Source organism: Vicugna pacos, chromosome 13, assembly GCF_048564905.1.
Source record: "Vicugna pacos chromosome 13, VicPac4, whole genome shotgun sequence".
Classification (NCBI taxonomy): domain Eukaryota; kingdom Metazoa; phylum Chordata; class Mammalia; order Artiodactyla; family Camelidae; genus Vicugna; species Vicugna pacos.
Window position 1 is genome coordinate 3,634,876 of NC_132999.1, and position 25,168 is coordinate 3,660,043.

Here is a 25,168-nt window from a genome sequence, read left to right on the forward strand (position 1 = left end):
TCGGTGCCCTCTTTGTGAGTGGCCTTCTTCTGAGCAGCCAGGATGAGTCCACATGTGAACGGTCAGTGTCAAGTCTGACCACGCTTCCTTCTTTGCTTTGGCTGCTAGAGTCTGCGTCAGACATAGCAATTGAGAGAGATCTTCCATCATGTATTTTTGGACTATTTTTATCATTTTTTCCTTTGTACATTTATGTACTTTTCTCCTGCTATGCATTTTCCGAACCCGTTAACCTTTCTGAAAGAAGGGAGAGGGAGTATGTACAGAAATGGTTAAAAAAAAAAAAAGAGTAGAAAAGAGGTAGAGGAGAGAATGGAAGGAAAGTTAGCCCATTTTACAGAGGACATTTACACAGAAAAGCTTAAGATGTAAATAACCCACTTCTGACTTGAGTTGAGGTGACTGATCCTAAATTTAACTTGAAGTATAGATGTTAGTAGCAAAAATCTCCATTCCCTAATTAACTGCTGTTTCTCAAAATACAAATCAGTGATGAGCACTGTGTAAACTGAACCAAACTGAGTCAATGGGAAAGCAATGATTGCTAAGATTCTGGGGTTTACTCTCAAAGAAAAGGAGATATGAATTTCCTATGATATTACTGTCCAAAAGGGGCAACATTTCTTAGGGCAAACACATGTTAGAGTGCCAAGCCTGAACCATTGATAGATTGTTTGCAGAAATTAGAATGCTGTTAGCAGCTATGGGGTTTGCTGAAACTCAGCTTTAGGCATCCTAGGAGTTAGGGGACACTAAATCCCTGTCCTTCAGTTCAGCTAGGTTAGCAAGTAACTGCAATTCAAGGCGATACATGCGGCAGCTGAGTTGCATGTATATAGGTGAATGATTAATTCTGGCCGAGGGAGCCCAGGATAACTTCGTAGAGGAGGGAAACTCTGAACTTACTTTTAAAAAGTGAGGGTCTTCGGGTAGAGTTGAATAGAGGAAACTACATACATAAGGCAAGCAGGCATCCAGGTATACGGTTGCTGGGACTAGGTCCTACCGTTCGTTTAAGACAACTGCACTGGAACGCAGGACAGGCAGAAACATGTACCCATGGCTCCCAGAAGTCGCTGATAATAGTAGCCCATCCTCTTTCACCTCGTAATTAATCATTTGTGTTCTTCCCACAAATTGGAGCTTCCTCTATAGCCTTCCTTCCTTGTACCCCCTCTTAAGTTCTCTTACTACTCACTTTTTTTTTTTTGGCTGAGTTCTGTGTTATAATCTACAAACTAGATGCTAATTTAAATGTATCAGGGGTCATCCAAGTGAAATGGGATGGTCTCTGGGGCTTTGTCTGCCAAGATTACTGGAGATGTTAACTCTGGGACATCTATCTTTTGGAAATACCGCTGAGCAACTTTTAGAATTCAGATACTTCTCTAAAAATACTTCCCTCATGCACGAATCAATTCTATATTCTCACCCTGGGGGGGCCACCGGGGCTTAGAAAATCACCGTCACCTTTACTGGGCTGCACCTCCGTTGTCAGGCTCTCACAGGTGGAAGACAAGCTGTCCCAAGCACAAAAGCAGCTGTAGGCCAAGGCGGAGTTTCGACTAGAAGGCGAAGTTCGGCGTGGCTGACAGGCAGGCCCAGTTGGCCGTGGTAGCACAGTACGACTCCCACTTCGGCACACTGCTGAAATGCTCCCCTGGCCACCCTGCCTAGTTTTATCTGGTTAGGTTCCTTGAATACCCAAGTGTGGGAAAATGAGGCAGATCCTTTAAAAACTAGATTTTCTAGGTACAGTAGGACGTACCAGGTCACGTCCACTTACTGCGACAGCTTTCAAGGCAGGTTTATCTGGCAGCGGCAGCGGTGTTTGCTGAGGCTGTAACAGTGACCGCTCCAGCACACTCGGCTGGACGTCCTAGTGAGTCACCAACTACTGAGCACTTTGCCCGTCATTTGGCTGATTTTTCAACCCTACAGTTTGTACTATTCTCATCCTAGAGATGAACAAACAGGCTCAAAAAGGCTGACCGACAAAATGCTAGAAACCAAGTGGGAGGGCCAATGTTCTACCTCCCAGATTCCGCTTTCCCCATCACGTTCACGCCCCCTGAAGCTGACAGTAAGCCCGCGTCAAAGTCATCATGAGGTTCCAGTCTACTTGGGGTGGCTCTCCTACCATGTCAGCGAAAGTGAACAGGTGTTGGTGCTTCGAGGAGACGAATGAAGGCCGGGGGAAAGCTAGCGCTGCAAACGCTCGGAATTATCACACGACACGCAGCGCAGAGGGTAGGACAGTAAATGATGTCATGTCGGGGTAACTTAAGACCGATCTTGGTTTTAATTTTGCTGGGTCTTTTATCTTCCTTGTCCTTTATTTCTAAACTGAAGGTTCTAACAACATTCAGTTGGGAGCCCTCCAAGAAATAGTATTCTTTCTTATACCGTCGATAAAAGTGTAAACTGGTACGTTTTCTAAGGGGTAAAGCGGCAGGAACAATAGCTTTTTGTGAACTGGCATACTCGCCACCAGCAATTCTACTTCCAAGTATTCATCCTAAGGAAATATTTAGACCACAGATGTAACAACACATTGTTCTTTAAAGCAGTTTATTAGTGAAAAATTGGAAACAACCTAGAAACAGTAGTTTAATAAAATGTGGCACATACGACAAGACGCCATGCAGCCATTAAAAGAGATACAGAAATATGTTTGACATGGCAGGATAGTCATGGTACTGTCACGTGAAAAAGGTTACAAAACAGTATGTACAACTTGACCCCATTTTAAAAAAACCTATAAATGCACAAAGAATCTGGAAGTCTATACACTTAAGTAACAGCAGTTCTCCCTGGATGGTGGAATTACAGGTGATTTTTATCTTTTAAACTGTATTTTATTTTTTTTACCCTTTTTATCAACATATCTATGCCTTGTATTATTAAAAAAGAAAACATTAGCAATGCTTAAAAAGTCTCCTCTGAAGTAGGGAGAGTGGAGCTTAGCAACCTGAGGCACAAGGATGTACATGTTAGTCTGGCACAGCTTAAATGGCTTGTCAGGGGGCTCTGATGTCAAATCGTCCCTGTGCCGAGTGAAAGCGTGGCTGGTGGTGGTGCTTACCCTTCTGCAGACTAAGGGATTCATCCCTAGAAACCTCCACAGCAACCAGGTGCTGGCATTCCAAGCAGTGTTTTCCTCACTTACACGAAGCGTGCCTTGTACCTTCACGTCCACGTGTAACACAGGCCCAGCAAGGCTGCTGTACACCTGCGAGCAGTGTTGCTGGTGACGGCAGAGGCAGGGAGCATTTCCCAAGTGATGTCAAATAGCAGGCCTGAAGGTAAGTTACATTTTCTTTGTTCTACTGAAGTGAGTCTCAAACTTGAGACTAACCATCACCTCAATGGCTTGTAAAGACAGAATGCTGGGTCTTATCCCCAGAGTTTGAGTCAGCAGATCTTGGATAAGGCTTAAGAATTGCATTTTTCTCTCTGACAAATCTTTATTGAGGACATACTATGTATTAGGTCTTGTACTAAGAGTTTGGAATTTAACTGTGATCACAAGAATTAGAGCCTCAATCTCAGGGAATGTACATTCTAGAGTGACCAATATATACTAAAAAAGTTATTGAAAGTAATTATATGATCAGTGCTAGAACACAGTAAAGATCAGAATTCAGTTTTTATGCTGAAATATTCTTAAAAATGTTACACAGAAGACCTAAGACTAGTTCTATAGCCCTTTGAAAGGATAGTAAGTACATGAAAAGGTACATAGTACTTGGAAATACAAATCAGCATTTTTAACAGGCTCCTAAGTGATGCTGACATTGCCCTGTCTTGGGGGTCTCACACTGAGAACACTTCCCTGCTGAGCAGGCTTCCCCATTAGGAGGATGCGGGAGAAGTGACAGTGTGCGTAGAACTTCCCCTCCCCCAGCTGAGTCTCACCGAGAGGTCAGAGCCACTTTATCACCTGGAGGAAGGGCGGAGGCAAAGCTGGCTGTAGGTCAGACTGCAAAGTCATCTATCACTGTGGCTCCTCGCCCAGACTCGAGATGCCACGTGCCAGGGCAATGTGTTTCAGACTTCCAGGTGTTTGAGGACTAGGCAAGGTATTTTGGAGGAATCCTGTCAGCACAGCAATGGAGACAAGCTGGGCCCCTCTGTCTCTGGGCAGACAGAGCCGCGGCCTCTTGCCCTGTGCGCCTTCACTGTCTCCAGTGTTTCAGAAATGTCCTCCCATCACCAGGTCCTCACTCACATCCTGTTCCTGTTTCAGCGGAGGACGACAGCAGACTACGAAGACGCACTCCAACCCACTGCGACCCTGGCCTCACATTTCTTATTTCTCATGTTACCAGAGTGAGGCACATCCCCACTTCTGGGACCCAATCTCCTACAGTATGTATCCTTCTGATTAGCACCATAAAAGACAACTTAACGCAATGACCTCTTAGGTTAATTACTTTGAGGACAGATGTAGAGACAATCCAATCACTTTTTTCTGTTTGTAAAAGGTCTACAATCATCTCCAGGTCTACTATTTCGTTCCTATGTGCATCCTTCAAGTTACTATACCTTTAGATTAAGCTCAGGGGCACAGAGTTTATGTAAATAATTCTGAATTGCACCATGAATTAATAGGCTTCCCAAGCTTTTCTTCCATGCCTAAGAACCTATGGGCCTTTACCTGAGTAGAAATTAAGCCTATGACTTTATAAAATAAGTCCAAAATCAAAATAAAATAAACCCCAACCCCCCCAACAAACAAAACCTCATTAAAATAAAAAGCAATAAACATAAGAACGAGCCCACATGTTGTGGTGGATTTGTGGCAGACAAAGGCAGAAAAACCTTTGAACCCTAGCATTCTCGAAGACTACTGTACATCACTGGGTAACCATAATCAACATTCATTTGATAGAAAGCAGAAGGTTCTGATAAAAATATACACTGACTGGTGAGGTTAAACCTAGATCTGGGTCTGATTTTAAAGAGGGTGAAAGATAGGACTGGTAAGTAGAACAGAGCATGGATATAAAAGAGGTATCTCTGGTACACAGTCTTACACAAGGCCTGCAGTCTGGATAGGTGTTAACCAGGGAAACACACTTACAGGATGCTTCTACTCTGTGACAAGCCTTTCCCTAAAAATTACCTAACATACAAGATAACATCTGCTATAAAAGCCTCACAGTAACCTTAAGGTGGCATAATTATTAATCCCATTTTACTAATAAGATAATGGCAGTTTATATGACGTCTTGAGTTGAAGCTCAAAGGGCACAGTATGTGAGGAAGAGTGGATTTGAACCCAGGACAATTTCACTCCAACACCCACACTCTTTCCCTTTTGCTAAGCCTACTTTCTAGCTGCTGTTAAAGTTGACCTGAATGTTTTGTACGATCTTTTAAAACCTAAGTCTGGACTTACACAACTTAATAAATGGTCCCCTAAGCTGGCTAGAGCTTCCTTTTTGGGGAAAAAAGCTTCACTCAAGTGGTTCTCTAAGTAACTAAGCAGCCTGAGCAGCTCTGAGGGCTAACAGTATGGAAATTCATAGCGTGAGTCAAAGCACCTCGTACAGCTATTAAATTGCAGAGGCGTTTGTCTCATAGCACAGAAGTAAAAGGGTAACAATTACTGTAAAAATGTAGATTGTAAATTATCAACCTGTTTACCAAGCTCTTACTAGGAACTCTTAAACACCATTTTAAAACATCCTTTTGTGTTAAGGATTCATTTTTTTAAAGTGCCAAAAAATACCATTTTGACACATTAACACTCCCTGAAGAAACGCACTACACCTTTACGCTTCCTGTACAAGCCAGACTGAGCCGCTTTAGTCGTCAGAGTGCGCTCCGCTCTTAGCTCCAGGCCCAGCACATCTTCTTCCTCTGTCTGGAAGGAACACTTCCTTTCCAAAGCATCTCCCACTCTTCAAAACTGAATTACGTGACTCTCAAAGCTCCCAAACACAGTATCCTATATTTCTTCTATCATGACACTAATTCTGTTCAATGACCATCACTTACCCATTTTTCTGTATCCTCCACTAGTCTCTAAGGTCTGCAAGGGAAAGGAGTGTGTGCATCTTGTTCAGGGGAGTATCACCAGTTGATCAGCATAGTGCCTGGCCCTCAACCAGTGTTTGATGAATGAATGGAAATGAGAGCTGAAATCCTGACACAGAAACAATCTGCTGATGGCAATGGTCCAAACAGCAATTCTCTGATTCCAAGTATGTCACTAATTATTACATCAGTGTGTGTTTCATAACTACAGAGCCTGTTCAAGATAACCTAAATTCATTGACAAATTCTCAGAATTTTATTAGTAGGCTCAGAGTAACCAAAAGTGTATTATTTTCTTTGCAGTTTACTCTATAATGAACACAGTTGCACTAATCCATATTTCTATTATTTTTACAAGGATTTGTTGTTCAATAAGAACAAATTCTCTTTACCCTACTGCAGTATCTTCTTAACAGATCCAATTCTGATTATGCATTAAACTGTGCTAACTGAACAATCTTAAAAAACTTGACTGTTTTAGCGGACTCAACTTGTCCCAGATAGTTCAGAATCTTAACTGCAAATATACTAGAGAAATATGGTAATACTTGTTGAGGGCTGTTCTTAAATTTAAAAGAAACCAGCAGTGTTTAATGAAACAACCCCCTGCCCCTCCAACACACACCAAAACAACCCACTGAAATACAGTATTGAAATCATTCAATGTCTTTTGGAAAACAAGGTAAACATTTAACTGCATTTCTGTTTACGGAAACATTTTGAAACATTATATTCTTCACAAAAGAGGTTTGTATCCTCGAGTTCTTTTTAAACCAACAGTTAAAAACAAACTTCAACTTTATTCTTTGGCTATTAATTATACCTAATAAATGAGTCACTGGTAATCAATTCACAATAAATTTATTTTACATAAAAGAAAAAGCTTGCCATTAATGAAAACTCCAGTAGAAAGCAGTTCTCCTGTTTTAAGTCGGGGCTCAAAAGAAGAAGCTGCTTTTAGTGAAACCTCAGTAGAAAGAGAACTTCGTAAGAAAACATTCTTGGCATAAAAGCTCTAACGTAAAGTCTGTAATGACGTGTTTACCATGCAATTTTATTGGCAGAAAGGCCAGTTTCTGATGGCTGGTATTTTCTTTTCAGTCTCTTAAGACATGGAAGATACTTAAACCTGTTTTATTAAGAGTTAATTGTACATAAATACGGTGTGTCTTTTCATAGTCCACCTATTTAATTGAGCAATTCTAAGTAGGTAATTGGCACCCTGCCCTTCTGGTTCCCCCTTTCCCCCATTAGCCAGTCGGAATCCATTCCAACGACACTGAAAACAGTGATCACCTACAAAGTAAAATACTTCCAGTTATTAACTACATTAAGAAATAAGTATACAGAAAACTAATCAGATTTAACTGGTTTGAATTATAAATTATTCACTATCAAAGAATTTAAACATTATTATCAATTTGATGAAAGAAAGGATTTAATTAGAGATAGTTTTAGAAATCTTAGTTATTGAGCAGTTAAAAGCTCTCAATATTTCTGTGATGTCCTATTTTGCTAAAGATAAAAATTTATAAAATGTTAATATAACCATCTGCAATCTATAAAAACATTCATAATAAATTATTTCCAAATAATTAGGAATTTGCATTTTGTCATACTGGAAGGTAAGTTAATCTATGATAAAATTTTCTTTTTTTACCCACATTACTTACCTCATCTGCCAGAAGTGATAATTCACTACTGTTTGCAGCATCATAATCATACAGAACCCTGGCCTTCCTGCTGCCACTGCACTCCTTAAGGTCAATGAGGTTGGAAGGAGAGGTGACTAGGCCACTGGCTGAAGTTAAGGCAGAAGAACCGATCACATTTGATGAAGCAGACGGTGCAGGTGCCACAGAAGTCTGGTTGTTGTTACAATGATAATTAGATGGAAAACTGTTGAAAAGAAAGTGGTCAATTATCTATTTCCAAGTGATTAAAGTTCCTGAATACCACCACTTGGTGGCAGTGTAAACCTTCTACCAACCTCCACTTCGGATACAGATTTACAGATGTTACTATTTTAATGACAAAGTGTGCTGTCTAGTTTATCCCTCTTTGGCCAATTACACTAGAGAAAATGCAAGTGGTTTTCAAATATAAAATCCTTGAAAATTTGTTTCAAAGCTGTCTTTACAAGTATAAACTTAAAAAAAATTTTTTTTTAAAACACAATGGCTATTTTTTTCCAGAAAAAAATGAGTTTATCCTTATAACACTTCCAAAAAAGTTTTATTAATATGTTTTATTTTCCCTTTCTTTACAAATTGTTATATAAAAATACCAATAAAAAAACTTACTTAAATGTTAGATACTATCACAAGAGTAAAGTTTTCTCAAGTTAATTCTTTGAGAAATATTTAATAGCCAAACTCTTTCTCATAAAACTGATCCAATCACATTTTCCTGTTCATTCAAATGACAAGTATTTATTGAGCATCACTACCACAAGCTGAAGACATAAAGATGAAACAATACCATTCCTCTATGGACATACAGACAAGTGAGAAGATGGACATTCAAATAATATGTTATGACTGATAGTTAACATAATGAAGACTCAATGGGAGAACAGGGCAAAGTCACAAGCTCATTCTGTCTTCTATTTTTTAGGGGAAAAATAAAAGCTTATTAGAGATTAGTGAAATTCCTATGACCAAGGTGCTTATGTATAAAGATAATTAGAATTTTCAGTTTCTTATAAGGTGAGCGTTTCTCTAATGCTAAATAGAAAACAGCATAAAATGGCTGGCCTATAATCATTCTAATCCAACCATTCCTAAGGTTGAGTATTTCCTATGAAAATTCATATTTAAATTTGAATACACCCATGAGGTAAAATGCCTGGTAGGATGGGTGAAATTCATACCCCTTGGTAAAACAGTTTCCTCCTTTATGACCACTGTGCCATCTGGAAACTAATCATCCAGCAGCACAGTTCGCTTTATCCTTAACCTCTTCCCTACACCTTCCATTCACCCCCTCATGCTTGTGTTTAACTCCCATACTCCTCTTATCATGGAGCCTAGAGATGGATGGTGTAGGAGTTGTACGTTCCTCATTGCCATTCTTATGCTCTTCTCCCTCACCAGTCCTACCCAATCTTTGAATTTCATGTTATTCAACCGTATATTAACTCTCATCTCTTGTTGCAATCATCTACAGATGTCTCATTCTTTCCCCTTTATTTCTAGGCTTTAGCTCCTGGCTCACCGACAGTATATCTTAATTCTTGGTGATCTTAATATCCCTGTGGACGATTCTTCGAACATCTTGAGGGCCCGTCAGATCCCTGAACCCTTCTCTTCTGGTGATTCTGTGCCTGACTCTAGTTCACCCGCCCATTTCCAATGTCTCATATAGACCAGATCAATTCCAAAAACTATAACCCTTACAACAGTCGTAATCTCCAACATCCCACTCTCTGATCATCATCTTTTTTTCCCCAGTACTCTCATTTCAACAAGCCTATCCTGGATCTATGGTCCTACCACAGACCTACCATCTATGGTCCTACCAACATGCCCTTCGTGTCCAAGGTTAATTACCATACTCACCCCCTTTGACATGCCTTTGTATCCTATGCTCTTCACTTCATACTACTCATTTGGTAAAAATCTGCCTAATTACCTACTCAGTATCCATGTATCTATTATGACAGGAAAAAAATACAAAACCACGTTGTCTGGTCTCATATTGGGTAATGAGTAGGAACCTCAAGTGGGTCCACGGCGCTGCCCCACAGTTACACTACACTTCTCTAGTCCGTCTGCTTCCATTCTCCCGATGACTATTTCATACACTTTTTCATCCATCCTCAAAGTTCTAGCAATTCTCCCCTAGCCTTTAAAATCAGCTGATGAGTTGCTTCCTTTTTAACTGAGAGGAGAAAAAAACAATGAGGAAACTGATTTTTCCATGCTTTTGGTCCTCTCTTCTCTTCCTACAGATGAACTGTCTATGCTCCTAAGGTTAATTTTTCTACCTGTGTACAGAATTTCCTCTCAAGGATATCACATTATCAATTCTTCCCTTCCTTTCCAATATTATACATTCTCCATTTACTGTACCATTCTCAGCAGCTTACAAACACGCTCTTATTTCTCCTGTCTTAAACAAGCACCCAAATGAGCTGGACTCCACTTTCTCCTCAGGCTGCCTGCTCTATGTCCCTGTTCCTCTTTACACTAGAACTCCTTGAGTCTAAACTTACTGTCACAGTTCCTCCCCTTAAACAAGATTTTGCCCCTTCTATTCCACCAAAACTACTCTCAAGGTCAGCAACGACTTCAATGTCCTGAATCCAGTGGTCCACTAAGAGTCCTCATTTCACTTGATCTGTCCAGTGATTGCACTGGATCACTCCCCTCACTCTGTTTATTCCCAGGCCACACACCTGGTTTACATCCTACAGCTCGAAGCTCACCCTCTCCCGCCCCCGTCAGCCGGCTCCTTAGCTGTGCCGCAGCACTTCAGTGCGCAGCCCGTGGCCCCCTTCTTTTCTCTACCTATACTCACTCTTTTGGTACTCTTATCGAGTCTCACAGATTTAAATATCCTTGATACGCTGACGACTCTCTAATTTATATCTCTAATTCACCCTCCAATTCCAAGACTTATATATCCTAAAATTGGGTATCTCCACTTCATACCGCAAACTAAACACGTCTAAAACTGGGCTCCTGGTATACCTGACGTGCCTCCCCAACCCCACTGGCTCTTCCTGTGGCATTCCCCATTTTAATTAACCCAAACTTCATTCTTTCAGTTGCTCAGGCCAAATACTTGCAGTAAATCTTGACACCTCTAAGCCTCATATACAGGAAGTCTATCAGGAAATCCTGCTGTTTTACCTTTAAAATACACCCAGGGTTTGACCGCTTCCAACACATCTACCAGTCACCCTGATCTGAGCCACCATCATCTCCTGACTGGGTTACTGACCAACTTAGTGCAACAGGCTCTGATCAGGTCTGTCAGCTTATACTCATGTGCTCCAACATCTAACCTCAACAGAGCAGCAAGAACGATCTTGTTAAAGGCTAAAATCAAATCATGTCACTCCTCAGCTCAAAACCCTCCAAAGACTTCCTTATCTCTGAGTAAAGGCCAAATTCTAAACAGTGGCTTCCAAAGCCTGTGTATCCTTGCTCCTTGTTTCCTTGATTAACCTGCAGCTAAGCCTTCCTCGCTGCTGCCTGAACACAGCAGCTGTGTTCCTGCTTCAGAGATTTTGTACTTGCTGTACCCTCTCCTAGAGCATCTCTCAGATGCCTGCATGCCTTGCTTCCTCACATCTTCCAAATCTGTTTTCCCTGACTGCTGCAAACCTTTACTCCTAACCAAGGTACCTTCCGGCTGTATTTTTCTCCAGAGCATTTATCACCTTCTAATATACTACGTAATTCACACTGATTTTCTACTCCTCTCTACTCCTCAATAGAATGCAGGTTCCATGAAGGCAGGGATTTTATCTATTTTATTTACAGTATATTGATACTTAGAATAGTGCATTCTAAAAAATTAAAAGTAAATGCTTCTCTGATAAATAAAAGGGTTCTAATGATAAAAAGAACTAATTTCTAATTCAAGTTTGACTCTAGAGTTAAGACATTTTCTAGCATCCCTTCCTCAGTGAACTCAGTTCCTCAGCAGTGATTAAATACATACATTTCTGATAAGGGGGGAATAAAACCTCTCTCTCCCCACATACGTGTGTAAATACACACACACATGATTTTTAAAGTCTCTAACCACGGAATTTTACTCTCAGATTTACTAGTGTAATTAGCTTTTGTTTAGCCACGGAGGTCTACCTACACCAGCAACTGCCACAGTTGCTTGATATGTTAATCCTTCCAATTATTTAAAAATGAAATATATTTACTAATCTTATGACTACTGCTTCTGTCTCCTTATCTGTATGTGGATAATAACACCTACCTCAGTGCAGCAAAGACTAGATTCTGTTTGCATGGCTGAGCATATATGTATGTATGACTGAGCATTTGCGTGGCTTTAAGCAGAATGCCAAGAATGCATGGTTCCAACAGCAACCCCTCTGCTGCATGCCTAAAGCATCAGGGCAAAGTGGACAGGAAGTACTAAGGCTTCTTGGGCTTAAAACACTTGCAATGATGTGGGGACAGAGTCGTGTTCTGATTTTAGATATTACCATCAGTAACAAAACTTCAAATACACAGAAGCGTAAATACTTCTGTAAATCCTATTAGGGTCACCAGTGTTAGGCTACAACTCATTTTTAAGATGTAAAATTGGTTTTGTGGATTTGCCTAATTTTGTTCTAGGTCTAGTTTTGAAAGATTAACGTGCAGAAAGGAACATCAAAGTGAAGAAACTTTTTTCTTTGCCTTATTCCTTGAAATAACTTCTTTTGATACACCACCTCCAAATGTTAAGTATCGCTCCCCTGCTCTAATGGTTCCCCACTACATAAATCGCAAACTCCTTACCATACTTACTTTAAAGGGCATTCATGACATATTTCTGCTTCACTATTCTAGCCTCATCCACTGTCCCATTCTTAACTTGAGCACTATAAGCCAACCAGAATGAACTACTGTCAGTTCCCTGAATTTGCCACTCTCTCTCCTTCCTCTGGCCCTTTCATATACATATTTTCCCTCCGCCTGGAATATTCGTCCCTGCCCCTTTCTTCATCTAGATTATTCCTACTAAAGTAATTTTCATCTTTGAGTCTTTGCTAGACCTGCCTGAGTCACAGACAGATATCTCTCATAGTACTCTGAGCTTATCTTTCTCCTTACCACATGGCCTGTCCAACCATGACCTGTTCTTCTACTCAGACTTTAAGTGTTGTGAGAGCAGAAATCACGTTTGTCCTGTATGTCATTATATTCTCAATGTCACCTTACAACGTGAGCTCAACAAGGTAAGAAATTTTGCCTGTTCTATTTGCTGATATAAGCCTAGAGCACAGAACAGTGTTTGGACATTACAGGTGTTCAATAAATATCTGATGAACGAATGATTGAGCTATGTGCTTTACATGCTGTCCTTTTACTTTAAAATATATTACCACACTCAAAGCAAAATCAAGCGGCTTGAGGTTTTATGGAATATTTTAAAATCTTTTCTTTTTAACAAGTGAGGAATAAATAATAATTAGTTTATCCCTAAGGGCAACTAAATGTCGATGTAACTGTATCTTCCTCAACTAACTGCAACGGTATTCAAGAGAAAAGTGTGCCTCAAACACTTTTACGCTTTCTTTACATAGCACTAAAAAGTATTCACTTAAACTATCTCCTCATCCCTGTTAACATTCTTCTGTGCCCAAAGAGCTCAAAATGTTTTTGTTTCCTCAGAAGTGATAATCACTTTCTTTAAAAAAAATCTGATTTTAAGCAAGCTAGTAAAAGCCTTTCATTCCTCTAAGCTTCACCTCCATTATTTGTTCTTAAGAAAAAAACCTGAACTTCTTCCCGTATTAGGAGTTTCATTTGCGAAAAGGAAATTATCACCTTCCCAGTTGTTTCTGCAGGTCTAGCATGTACTGGTAACACTGTGCGTAGTAGGTCATCTGGGCTTCCACAAAGTCATTCAGACAGCGGAGGTGGTGGGCCTGTAAGGAAAGGGACAGTCACCTCTTAGCTCTATAATCTACTCACAGTGGCAAACGTTACGGGAAGACAGAGCACAACCCTGTACTCAAGGCAAATCATCAGTATCCAGCATTTTACTACAAAGCTTTTTAAGATTAACCTTGGTTACAGTTTGTAGTAACAAACTGTTTAACAAAAACAAACAAAAAAAAACCCCACAACAAATGGATATGATGATGGTGGGAGAATTAGGCGATGAGGTGTGAACAAAAATTTAAAATATTTCTTCGTATATCTTGGAAAGTACCACAATTTAAGTATCTTTGATAAATGACTGAAAAGGAAGTTCGGTTCTCCCTCCCAGAATTTCCCTAGGACTATCAGTCTTTTGTTTTGAACGAATTTCCAATGAATGAACACTCACATGTGTGCTGCTGATCCCCTCGAGCAGAAGCCTGGTAATCTCTGCTTGACGATCAAATTCACTTTGAGTTATTCTTAATTCCTGTTCAGACTTAAATTGAAACACAGCTTTAGAATTCCAGGAGAGGACTTAGTCCATCTTATGAACATTCATTTAGACAGTTAAAAAATCCCCCAAACAAACCCAAATAATAATCGGCAATTCCCTGATTCTGCTTTGTATCTAAACTGGTCCTTGGTTTCTAGATATTAGCTTTTCTATGTTACTCAATCTAGACAGAACTGATTACTCACTGATTCCTGACTTGATTCTATTAATGCCAAAGCTTAATGACAAATGACAATGACAAAAAAGCCTAGCAAAACTACTATGGGACAGTCAATACTTTTTCATACATTTTTTAGCAGAAATTTTGCTAAATTTTAACATTTTACAAAATCTTAAAAGATTATCGTTTACATATAAAACAGTATTTTAAAAAATTCTCAATTATTACTATAGTTAACTTTATTTTGGAGTTAAAAATAGCCTTCAATTTCAAATAAAAGAACTTCAGAATGACACTAGGATTTAACCTTTTGTGCTAAGTTATCCATATACTTGTCTCTAGGGACATGGTTCTCAGGTTCCTTCAAAGGATTTTTTTGGCCTATGTATATTTTTAATATGTTCTTTTCAACCTTTGCATAAAATATATCTTAAACAGAAATATTATCTGTAAGATAAGCTAGGGTTTTTCTGCAAGTTGATCATGGCCTCATTCAATCAATGGTGTGCAGGTAAACTGGCTTTCCAGGGAGGAAAAAAGCTCTAATGTGCTGATTTTCATGGTATAAGTACTCCCACCAGAGCAGATTTCAAGCTACCACGGTGAAGTCACTGATCTTAGAGCTAGAAAAAGGTGTGTGTAATAGCACACCACTGCTAGCTTCAACCATCTGATACAGGTTTAGTGTGAGTACAAAACAATTCACTCAAAAAATAAATCAGTATGACCTAAAAATAGTAAATACTTGCAAAAAACACCTTCTCAAACTTTTAGCTAGAGTGACTAGTAGTGAGGAGGAAAAAATAGTATCTCAAAGGTCATTCAAAATAGTTGGCTTATCCCCCACTGCTAATTATTATTGGTGATAGTATCATTATAATGATATTTTCTACTACCTCTCCAGGATCAGCTGCTTCCCCCTCCCATGCAAATAATTACAGTATTTTCAAGACTATAGTAAATATAAAAAAAGAGTCTAAATTTATTCCTTTCACAGCCCTCTTGTTCTCCTTCACTGTTTGGTGGCAATAGTTAACCTAGTTAAGCAGTCAATAATGAAGCAGCAGCAAAAAAGAGAGAATCATTTGCTATAATCAGTCTCATCCCATTGGCTAAAGACCTGACAGAGAGGACCAAGAATGGACCACTAGACTGGATTTATGAAAATAAGCTTGAATTATTCAATAAGTCAAGAGTTAAAATTAAATTTACTTATTAACCAAAATTAGAATACATGGTGCTTTGATTATAGGGCTGAAGTTAGCTTCATCTGGTAGCTAGTACGTAGCAGAAAAAAGTCCCAGGAGAATAAAAGAGTCAATGTTCTCCCTAAAAAAAGTGTTGAAGAAAACCAATCACTTCAGTGTTACATTTGCACTGTTTACTGTTCTGCTTGGTATAAAGGTTTTGACTGATAGAAGTAACCATAAGCAAACCAAAAATAAATGCACTTCAGAAATAACTGAGGCTAACTCCATGTAGGTTTGATTGTGAAGGTACAATGTGATTTAACGGCCTTTAGCAGAAATGGCAGGAAAGCGTACTAAATGAGTGTTTCTGTGTAAGGCAAAAGCAAGTAACCCAGGTAGCAGATTAAAAGTGACCAGGAAGTTTGAGTCTGAAATGGAAATAATATTTTAAAGCTAAGAACGCTGAATAAAAAATATAAAATGATCTCATTAAGGATAAGGAATCAATCTTCTACGTTTGAGCAAAATTTAAACTACTTAATTGTGAACAAAGCACCATTTTACAAAGCCAAGGAAGTCATTCTTCCGTACAATCTAGACTTTATATTTAGGAAAGGTAAATGACAGGAGGGAAACCAATCTCATTTCTTGAACAAGTTTCAATGCATGTTTGGGGTGGTGGCACACAGTCTAATGCCCCAAGCCATCTCTACTTCTGACACATGTAATTGATCAATTAATCTGAGAAGCTGAGGTAACTGAAATAAGGTTCAGCATACCCAACTTACTTAGGAAGAAAATAATTCTGACTAGAAAGACAGATAATAAGGGGAGCGAGAAAGACAATGAACTTAAAGAGTTTCTATTCTGTCCTCCAGAAGAGCTCATTCCTTGACTTGATTTTACAGCTAAGACATCGAGGTCTAGGGAGAAGACCTTCTACTGCTTGGGAATACTGTCGCTCAGCTAATTGATCTACAGTGTATGACAGCATATCTTGGGTTAGAGAAGCATGGAAAGTTCTTTTATGACGTAACTTGGAAAAAGGGCAAGAATCTGTTGGTTTGTTACACGAGGACTAGGTAACCATAAGCCAGAAATTTTGTCAAGCTTCTGAGGCACTTTGCTATGACAATCTTGGTCAGTGTTACCTACGTCTTCTAGGGGCTTAAATCTTAAACTATTTCAGAAATATGAAGTTTTAAAATTATATATTTTTAAATTATAAAAATGACAGAAGTGAGAAGTATAGAAGAAAAAAAAAAACTCCCCAAACCCATTTTGATATATTTTAAGTTTTTTTCACATATACAAACATAATAATGTAAATATTAGTTCCATGAGTTTCTTTCCATTACATCAACTATTTTCCAAACTTGTAGAGACTGTAGAGTCAAATCAAGAAATTTTTTGGTATACCTGTATGCTAACCAAAGCAGAGGAGACCCTGGTTTTCTTGATCAGCCTACACTCTCTCCTATGTTACTCTGCCCCCTTTTCATGCTAAAAGGCTCAGGAAGAAATCAGAGGCCAGTGCGTGCATAACCACAACTAAGCTGATGAATGGATTCCACAAAGGAGGATGAGGGCATTAAAAACAAGAATCAAGAATCTCACACTGGCTGTACACCAGAAACTGACATACTGTAAACTGACTAACTTCATTAAAAAAAATAATAAAAAAAAAGAACCTCACATTGGATTTCCAAGTCATGGAATCCATAGCTCCATAAGCTATGCATGAAACAATACTGTGTATAGTCAGCAATCATACAAGGTCAGAAAATAGAAGTTAGAAGTTTGTAAAACTGTTTAATAGTCAGGGACCCGATTACCACCTGCCTTCAATCCCCAGCACTGGCCTCATCTCAAGGTCAGATTCTGGTAGGCCTGAACACGAGAAACAAAGGAAAATGCTTCTGAAGACCTCAAACAGCACTTGAAACAAATCTGTACTAAAATCATAATTTTATTCCTTAAACTTGCTTGGTTATTTGCCTTCCCAGCCAAGCGAGCATTAGAAATGGGAGCACAGGCCGAGGGACTGGTAGTAGCAGGAATACGCACAGCTCCTAAAGGTAACAGACTGACACCGAGGGAGAGACAACGTACTTCAAAAACAAAGAATGGATCCAACTGCCACACAGCACAATAATGGATATTCATAAAATGACCATAACTATAAATGGAATTAAATATATGCCATCCTGTATTTAACTTTTTACAAATATTTCCACTAAAATGACAGAAAAATTAGCTTTGGTGCTGGAGAGAACGAGCTCCCATTACCTAGGAAATTCATTTGTGTGACATGACACATTCAGTTCTCTGAAGATACAGGACATGGTGTGAACTACACTCTACGTAATTATCATATGAATAAGCTAAGTATTTAAAAGCTGTCTTCTGGCAAGGCTTTGTAAAGATCACCACTTATATAGCACGTGCCCAGCCTTGATCAGGGTGTGTGCAAACCACACCTCTGCAGCACTGTTCTACTGGCCGCTTCGTGGAACTACTGCTAGCCAAACAGACCGGAGCTTTCCATCATCATCTTCAGCTTTTGTAAGATACGGTAACAAAGACTGACTGGCCCCACGGTTGTTGCCCGATAAATATTTACTGAATGAAAAGACAATTAAGCTCTTGTTTCATAATTCTGTAGTTTAATAATTTACTTACTTTTGTCACTTCCTCTGCCCAAATCTAGCCAGCATTAAAAATTAGAGAAAAATACAGAGCATGAAAGAAAGTTGGAATTTAACATTTTCTACAACTTCGTATAGAAAAATGTGAATATTTTAATTCAAATGGTATACTCCCCTTTTCTAGAATCACATTAACAGGTTAAATGCAGTAATACCTAAATCATTAGAGCTTACTGTGTGTGCTGTGAAAGCACGCCTTCACATGTATCAATACTATTGAGTTTTGAATCTTATACTAATTCTATAAATTAGTAAGTTTTCCAAAACTAGGAATAGTTAACCCCTCTTAGATCTAGTTTTCTCATCAGTAAAGTGAGAGGTTTAGATTAAGTGATTTCTAATTTCTCATTTAGGCCCAACATTCTACAATTATAGGAAGTTAAAATAAAGCAAGGATAAATGGACACTGAATGTTGATACAGCCATTTGGGAGGGAGGGCACAATAAACTTGAAATATTACGAACTTAAAATTACCAGAGTTAAGTACATCTTACTGTAAGTAGATGACATTAAGTGGTAAAACAAATGCCTAATAAATGAAACAAAGTCTTGCTAATTGTTTAAGATATTTTTACCTAAGATGAAAAAAATGTATGATTTAAACACTGTTTACCAATAACTGAAACAGCCTCACACTTTTCAATTATCTACATACAGATAGGACAATGAAAATAAATGAATGCATTCTCTTGCTATCTGAAGAAAGCCTTAATTTAGCCAGGGCTCCAATAATTATAGCAGTTAAAAAAAATGTATTTTACGTAGTCTGTACAATAACTTTTCCCATTACATAGTTCCCCCCTCTTTTTAGTTCAGTGCTTATGAAATAAAAGCATTCAACTGATTCAACAAATAAGTACTGCCAATTATTTATCACTTAATACTGCAGATTCTGTGCTCCCTCTATGAAAGTAATACACCCAGGAGTATCACATCAAACACTGTATCTATAAATCTTTACTGGCTAACATTTATGAGTTCTGGGGCTATGTTCAGATTTTACTAATTTCTATTTTGTTAAAAAATTAAAAATTCCTAGCATCTCAAAAATTTCCTCAAATCAAGGTCAATAATACACAAAGGATACTACAGAACAATTCTTACTCCCAATTCTTGCTCAAGGCTATCACTATTCTGCAACTTTTGTGAGTGAATTAGCACTGGATAGGCCTCAACAATACAAACTTACGTAAACCACTTGTCTTGGCCTGAAATTGCAGAAGAAATGAATTTGATCTTAAGTTTGGGTGAAAATTAAAGTAAACATTAAAGGTATTGAGAAGCGAAGTAAACTTGTACATCTTATACATTTCTCTAAGTTAATTTTGATAATTTTCTTTGCCAAAAGTGAAAATATTAAGTGTCAGCTACACTAACATCTTTTATCCTGTAGAAAAGGCATTATATATTTATGTACAAATTCAGATTTTTAAAATCTGAATTTGGCATAGCTGATATACTTGGCAATTAGAACACACAATTTCTTTTCTTCAAGTTCCAATATTACTTCAGCTAGTATTCTCTGCATTTTTTGTTAGACTAATGAATGCATGGCTTCAATTACTTTAGACTTTTACATGCAGATAATAGCAAGAGAAGGCACTTTATTTAAGATGTAGAAAACACAATAGGCCAACAAACCTTCAGCCATTTTACATGCAGGAAGTTGAGCATGTAAGAGAAATTTACCATAATGTTATCTCCTTCAAGGCGAGCTGAGTTTAGTTGCTTAAGTGCATAGGTAAGAGACAAAGAACACATTATACCAATGAACACAGTGAAACAAGTTACTTCTGCACAATAAAGAACACACAAACTAGTATTAAAAGAGCTGATAAAATGGTTTTCTACTTAAAAAAAAAATCCAACTATGGTATTCCATGTAGTGGTGCCTATTCCATTTTTTCAAAAGTTTCAAATTTTCAAAGATAAAAAACACGGTTGATGCTTGATTTTAAGTTAGAATCATTTAGGGAAACTGCATCACTTTAAAAACTGCCATGGTTATCTAAATTTTCATTCAAATTTTCACCTATGGAAGCCCTTCAGCCTACCCAAAATTTCCCTATTTAAAGATCACTTCTTTTTTATTAATGTATGATGCTTTCAACCATATTGTCTTTCAGTCAGCCTCAGCCAGATCTTGGCATACCCTGAAGAAACATGAAAGGCGTGTCAATTCTCGTATTTTTAACAAACTTTAAATTCTAACATGTGTACGTTAAAGTTCACTCAGTTTACAGATTAAAGACATAGCTACTGTGGAAATGCTTAATTAACTGGGCAGGGGGACACGTTTGTTATGCTACCTGAAGCTGTATTTTCCATCATGTTTGGATACCCAAAAGTCACAGAGGTCTAAGCCTCTCAGTATCAGAGAGCTTTGAAATCAGATGATTTTTCTTCTTCCCATTAACGATACTCCAAAATAATTTTTTAAAAGTTTACACAAGATTAAGACAAGTTTAACAAATGTCAATGCCTTAAAATTTAAATGCAGAAGCTATATTTGTTTTTGCTTCTCTGTTGGGAGTTTTATACTATTTTCAAAACTGTACCTTTGTTCACTGTAAACTATTCAAGTAGGTTTTCTCTTTTCTGCTCAATTGGTATGTTTTTGAGAAATGGCTTGGATGTTGCTTTACCATTCTTCAACATGCTGACTAATAAAACAAATTAGTCAAGTAGAATATTGAATACAGGAATAATATTTTACTGATAGGGCTAAATCACCAAAAGATTCGATCTACTATACTAGATTGTAAACCGAGGGCAGAAGAGATTTTGCATTACTTATATATGAACTCCTCCTCAGCAAAGCACCTTGTAAAAAATTAGCATTCAGTGAATCTAGAATTTAAAAACAGGTCACAGGAAACTAGTAAATGAATTTTTTTTAAGTGCTAATATGCACAGGTTCCAAACCTTACTTGCATAGGAATAACTAGTCATAAAACAATCTGAGAAAATTTATAAAGAAGTGAAATCAAAGAAAGTCTGAGGTTTGAGTAACCTCTTCAGCTGCCAACTAGAAGCAGGGAATGTGTCAAAAAGAAAAAAAAGCAAACACAAACTCCAAGTATTTCCAATTTTTCTGTATTCAAGTAAATGGAAGAGAAATACAGAAAAAAGGGGAAAAAATCACAAAATATAGGCATGCCTCAAGGCTTTATGTAACAACAAATTAAGAGGATTTTTTCCTTTCCAAAGTATTTCAGACATACTGCTATAAAGTTTGAAGAAAAACAAGCTGATTTTCTAGAGGGAAAGAACACAACTAAAATCAGAAAATGTGAATCTTTGTCTAGACTAACATTATTAAATATTTGGTAATAGTTCAATTTTGTTTTATGCAATCTATACATTCTAGAAAAGCTGTGTATAAATAAAATTGTTGAAAAAAGTCACTTGTATAATCTTTCATTTTTATTTTAAATGTAAATTCTCATGGAAAAAAATTTGTCCTCAACAATACATGGCACAGAAGAACTGTCATGATCTTTTCTATATATATCAAAATTTGTCCACTATGATGTTTGGTTCTTACACATTTTAATAGCAGTGGTAAAATAATTTAGCATAATAGTAAGACCTTGTATAGTATTAAATCTATAACCTTTCTGGCACTTTTACAAGTGAAAAAGCAGACCACCATTATTCTGTAACTGCTCGTTAAAGGAAGTGTTGCAATGACACTTGACAGTAGGTATTCTTTTCCCACAGTCACTGGGCGTATGGTAAGCATTTCAAATAAAGAGACTCTGTTCTAGTGCAAACATTTATTTCCAAATGATCCTCATGACATTTTTCCTGATTATGAAATTAGTATCTTAAAAACCAATTCTTATTTTACTATATAAGTTTATTATTAGCAACTTAGAAATTTATATCCTAATTTAGTCTCTTGCATCTACAATGTTCATTTTAAAGTTCTGATTCTGCAAAAAGCCTGTTTAGGGAAGTTGGGCTGTTCTTTATGATGATGTCATGATAAATTCTGAGGTGAATTAGCCAGAGATTTTGAAATTGATGTCTTGTTAAAGATGGCTCTTCTTTAGCAATAGCTAATATAGAATCTCCAAAAGGGGAACTGTCTAGAAGGAAATAACTTATTCTGCTTATATAAGGTGTTGGAGTATTTCAAAAGACATCACTGTCCAATACCAAGTTACCAGTTTTAAATTTCCACTCTAAACCAAGTCTCAACCTTTTCTTTTCCAAGACAAGAGAGCCACAATAGACTTCTACCAACATTGTGGTGATGTGCTCCTAAAGCAATGATTCTTGATGGTAATAGTGGTAGTGAGTTGGGAACAGAAGGCAGTGGGAATGTCATGTCTCTTAACAAAACATATCCCTTAGCTCAAATTAAGAATGAACTTGTTAACTTCCTCTAATAAATTCAGACTTATTTATATTGTACTGCCTTAGAAGTGTTCCAATTCAAGTCTGATTAATCTCTTCTATGAAAAAGAGACACAAACAGTATAAATATTACATTAAACAAGCTTATAAAAATCTTTAAAGTTATAATATATATGTGTGTGTGTATATATACATATACACATGTGTGTGTGTGTATGTGTGTGTATGTGTATATATATATACATATATATAAATCATTGAATTACTATACTTACTATATACCCATTCTGTTTTAAAAAACTATTTCTAGGTTGATTTTATGAAAAATATAACAGAACTTATTTATCCAAATGGATTTCCTCCCTTTCAAAACAGCCACTTGAGACTCCATGCTGCCACTGTCTGAATGGTCTGGAACTATTCTTGGTGACACTTCCTTTAGTCATTTTGAGTCACATGTGGAAAGAGAGTCATCTAATTTTGAAGCTACAGACAAGCATTCTGAAACAATTCATTTTCACCTTAATTACTACTTGTTTTTCTATTTCAAATATAATAAATCTTTCTCCAAAAGACTTATTTGCCATCATCATTATTATTTAAAAAGCATTACACAGCTTTAGGAGCTCTTGTAATTTTTTATTTTAGCAACAGGTATATCACTGAAAGACAAATATTGCCTCTTGATATGACTACTTTGCACTAAATAAGTTCTGATCATTAAGTTTGTTTAAAAACACAAAACAGTACACTAAAGTCATATTATAGTCTTAATGACAGACTGTAGTTTGCATAAAATCTTTTATAAGTTCTAAAGTTATTAACCTAAAATGTTTTTCTAGTAAAAAACACTACTTACTGAAGCTCTTGTTTCTGCAGCTTTTGCCTTTTTTAGTCTGGTTTTTGCAGCATCCAAATCCAGTCTCTTATTTTGTAATAGTTTTCTTTCTTTCTATAAATATAGGAAAGAAAAATAAAAGTCTAATGATGCTAAAATCCAGGAGGAACAAATACATTTAAAGTATTATTTCAAATGAATCATCTGATAAGCAAAGACCTATGATTACAGATGGCTATAAAGTGGCCATTCAGGTTTCCTGACTCCTTTTTCTCACTATTTCCAATTTTAAAATGACAGACATTCTAGATATCTGGTAGAAACAAAGGAATATTACTTTTAATATTTTGTGATTTTTGCCCCCAGGGCACACCTGGTAATTATCTTCTTGGCTGTCACAACCAGGGGGAGGGATGTTACTGGCATTTACTGGGTAGAAGCCAGGGATGCTACTAACCATCCTACAGTGCAGTATAGCTTCTAGAGCAAAGAATTATTCCACCTACAATGTTAGTGGTGCTCAGGTGGAAGAGCTATTTCAGTCTGTACAGATAAGCTAGAAAGTGCCTTTGGTGAAAGAGGCAGGGGCCCCAGGGCAAAGCTCCTTTATAACAGGTAAGTTTAAAAGAATTCACTGTTTGCTTTATTAATTGTTAGATTTCACATATCAAATTTCATCCTACTGACAATCTAATATTTTTTCAATCATATTTTATCTTTGTGGTTTTCCCTTTATCTCAGGTCAACTACTTTTTATTCAGAGACAAATTCACTGTAAACATATTTAGCTTCTACAATGTTTTGTAATAGAAAATCTGCAAATTAAATTTGAAGTAGTATTCACAATAAAGAGCAGTCTTGGCAAAAATCTTAGGAAAAATATATCCACCTAAATCTCCTCTCCATCACTTAAAAAACAAACTACACTGAAAATAAAGCCTAATACAGCTACAATGTCATTAATAAGAGGGCAAATTATTCATTAAAAACTATAAATATATATCTAAATTATTTTAGTAAAAAATGAACATTTTCCAACTCACAGCAATTGTTTTGTAATCTCCTTCTATAAAGTTTCTTAAAGGAGTGAGGAAATTTAAGGCTGATGTTTGTATCAGCTCTCTGTCTGCAGTTCCAATTCGTTTTTGTGTTTCTCCACATTTAATAAGGGCATTACCTGCAAAGGAGAAAAGTTTTTTTTTTTTTCTAACCATTATCTGGTAATGTCAGAATATAAAATCATGTTAAGATAAATTAGCAATTTGATCTACTTTAAAGTTAGCTGTTACTTGTTTACTTAAGTAAAAGTCAAATAAAATTAACTGTAGTTAAGGTAGTTTTACTTCGAAAGTAAACTTAAGATTATAAATATCTAAATAAAATGACAAAGATGAAATCCTTATCATAGTTACTTGTACCAATTCTACCAATGGGGCAAAAGAGGACAGATACACTAAAAAATATTTATGGTCACAGCTCAAATAGCGTGGGTATGTTCTATAAGAGTATAATGCTTAAAATATGTTAGTAAGTAGATGAAATCAAAAATTTTTGTTTCTATATTTATGCACTTATCTCAAGTGTCTATAAATTGTATATATTTGCATCTTAAGTTAAAAAAAATCCATGTTTTATAGCACATATACCCTAACATTTGAATAGGATAAGTTCAGTGGAAAACAGACTAAAAGAAAGAGAACCACATGCCTGGTTCTCCATCTAGTTCTACCTTTAATAGTC

At 37.1% G+C, this 25,168-nt stretch overlaps 1 protein-coding gene across 4 annotated transcripts in view; it reads right to left on the reverse strand.

Moving 5' to 3' along the window:
• Positions 1-6,890: 6,890 nt before the first annotated feature.
• The window catches only part of SH3GLB1 (SH3 domain containing GRB2 like, endophilin B1), a 31,971-nt gene continuing 13,693 nt past the window's right edge, over positions 6,891-25,168 (reverse strand). The window contains exons 4-11 of one of the 4 annotated variants that reach the window (XM_072974034.1): positions 24,472-24,605; positions 23,450-23,542; positions 19,867-19,953; positions 18,199-18,222; positions 14,059-14,148; positions 13,554-13,654; positions 7,719-7,944; positions 6,891-7,341 (exon numbers count right to left, since the gene is read on the reverse strand). In XM_072974034.1, the coding sequence (XP_072830135.1) occupies positions 7,234-7,341; positions 7,719-7,944; positions 13,554-13,654; positions 14,059-14,148; positions 18,199-18,222; positions 19,867-19,953; positions 23,450-23,542; positions 24,472-24,605 (863 nt within the window). In that variant the 3' untranslated portion in view covers positions 6,891-7,233. The remainder of the gene's footprint in view (positions 7,342-7,718; positions 7,945-13,553; positions 13,655-14,058; positions 14,149-18,198; positions 18,223-19,866; positions 19,954-23,449; positions 23,543-24,471; positions 24,606-25,168) is intronic. The other 3 variants (XM_072974036.1, XM_072974035.1, XM_072974037.1) reach the window with 3 other exon arrangements.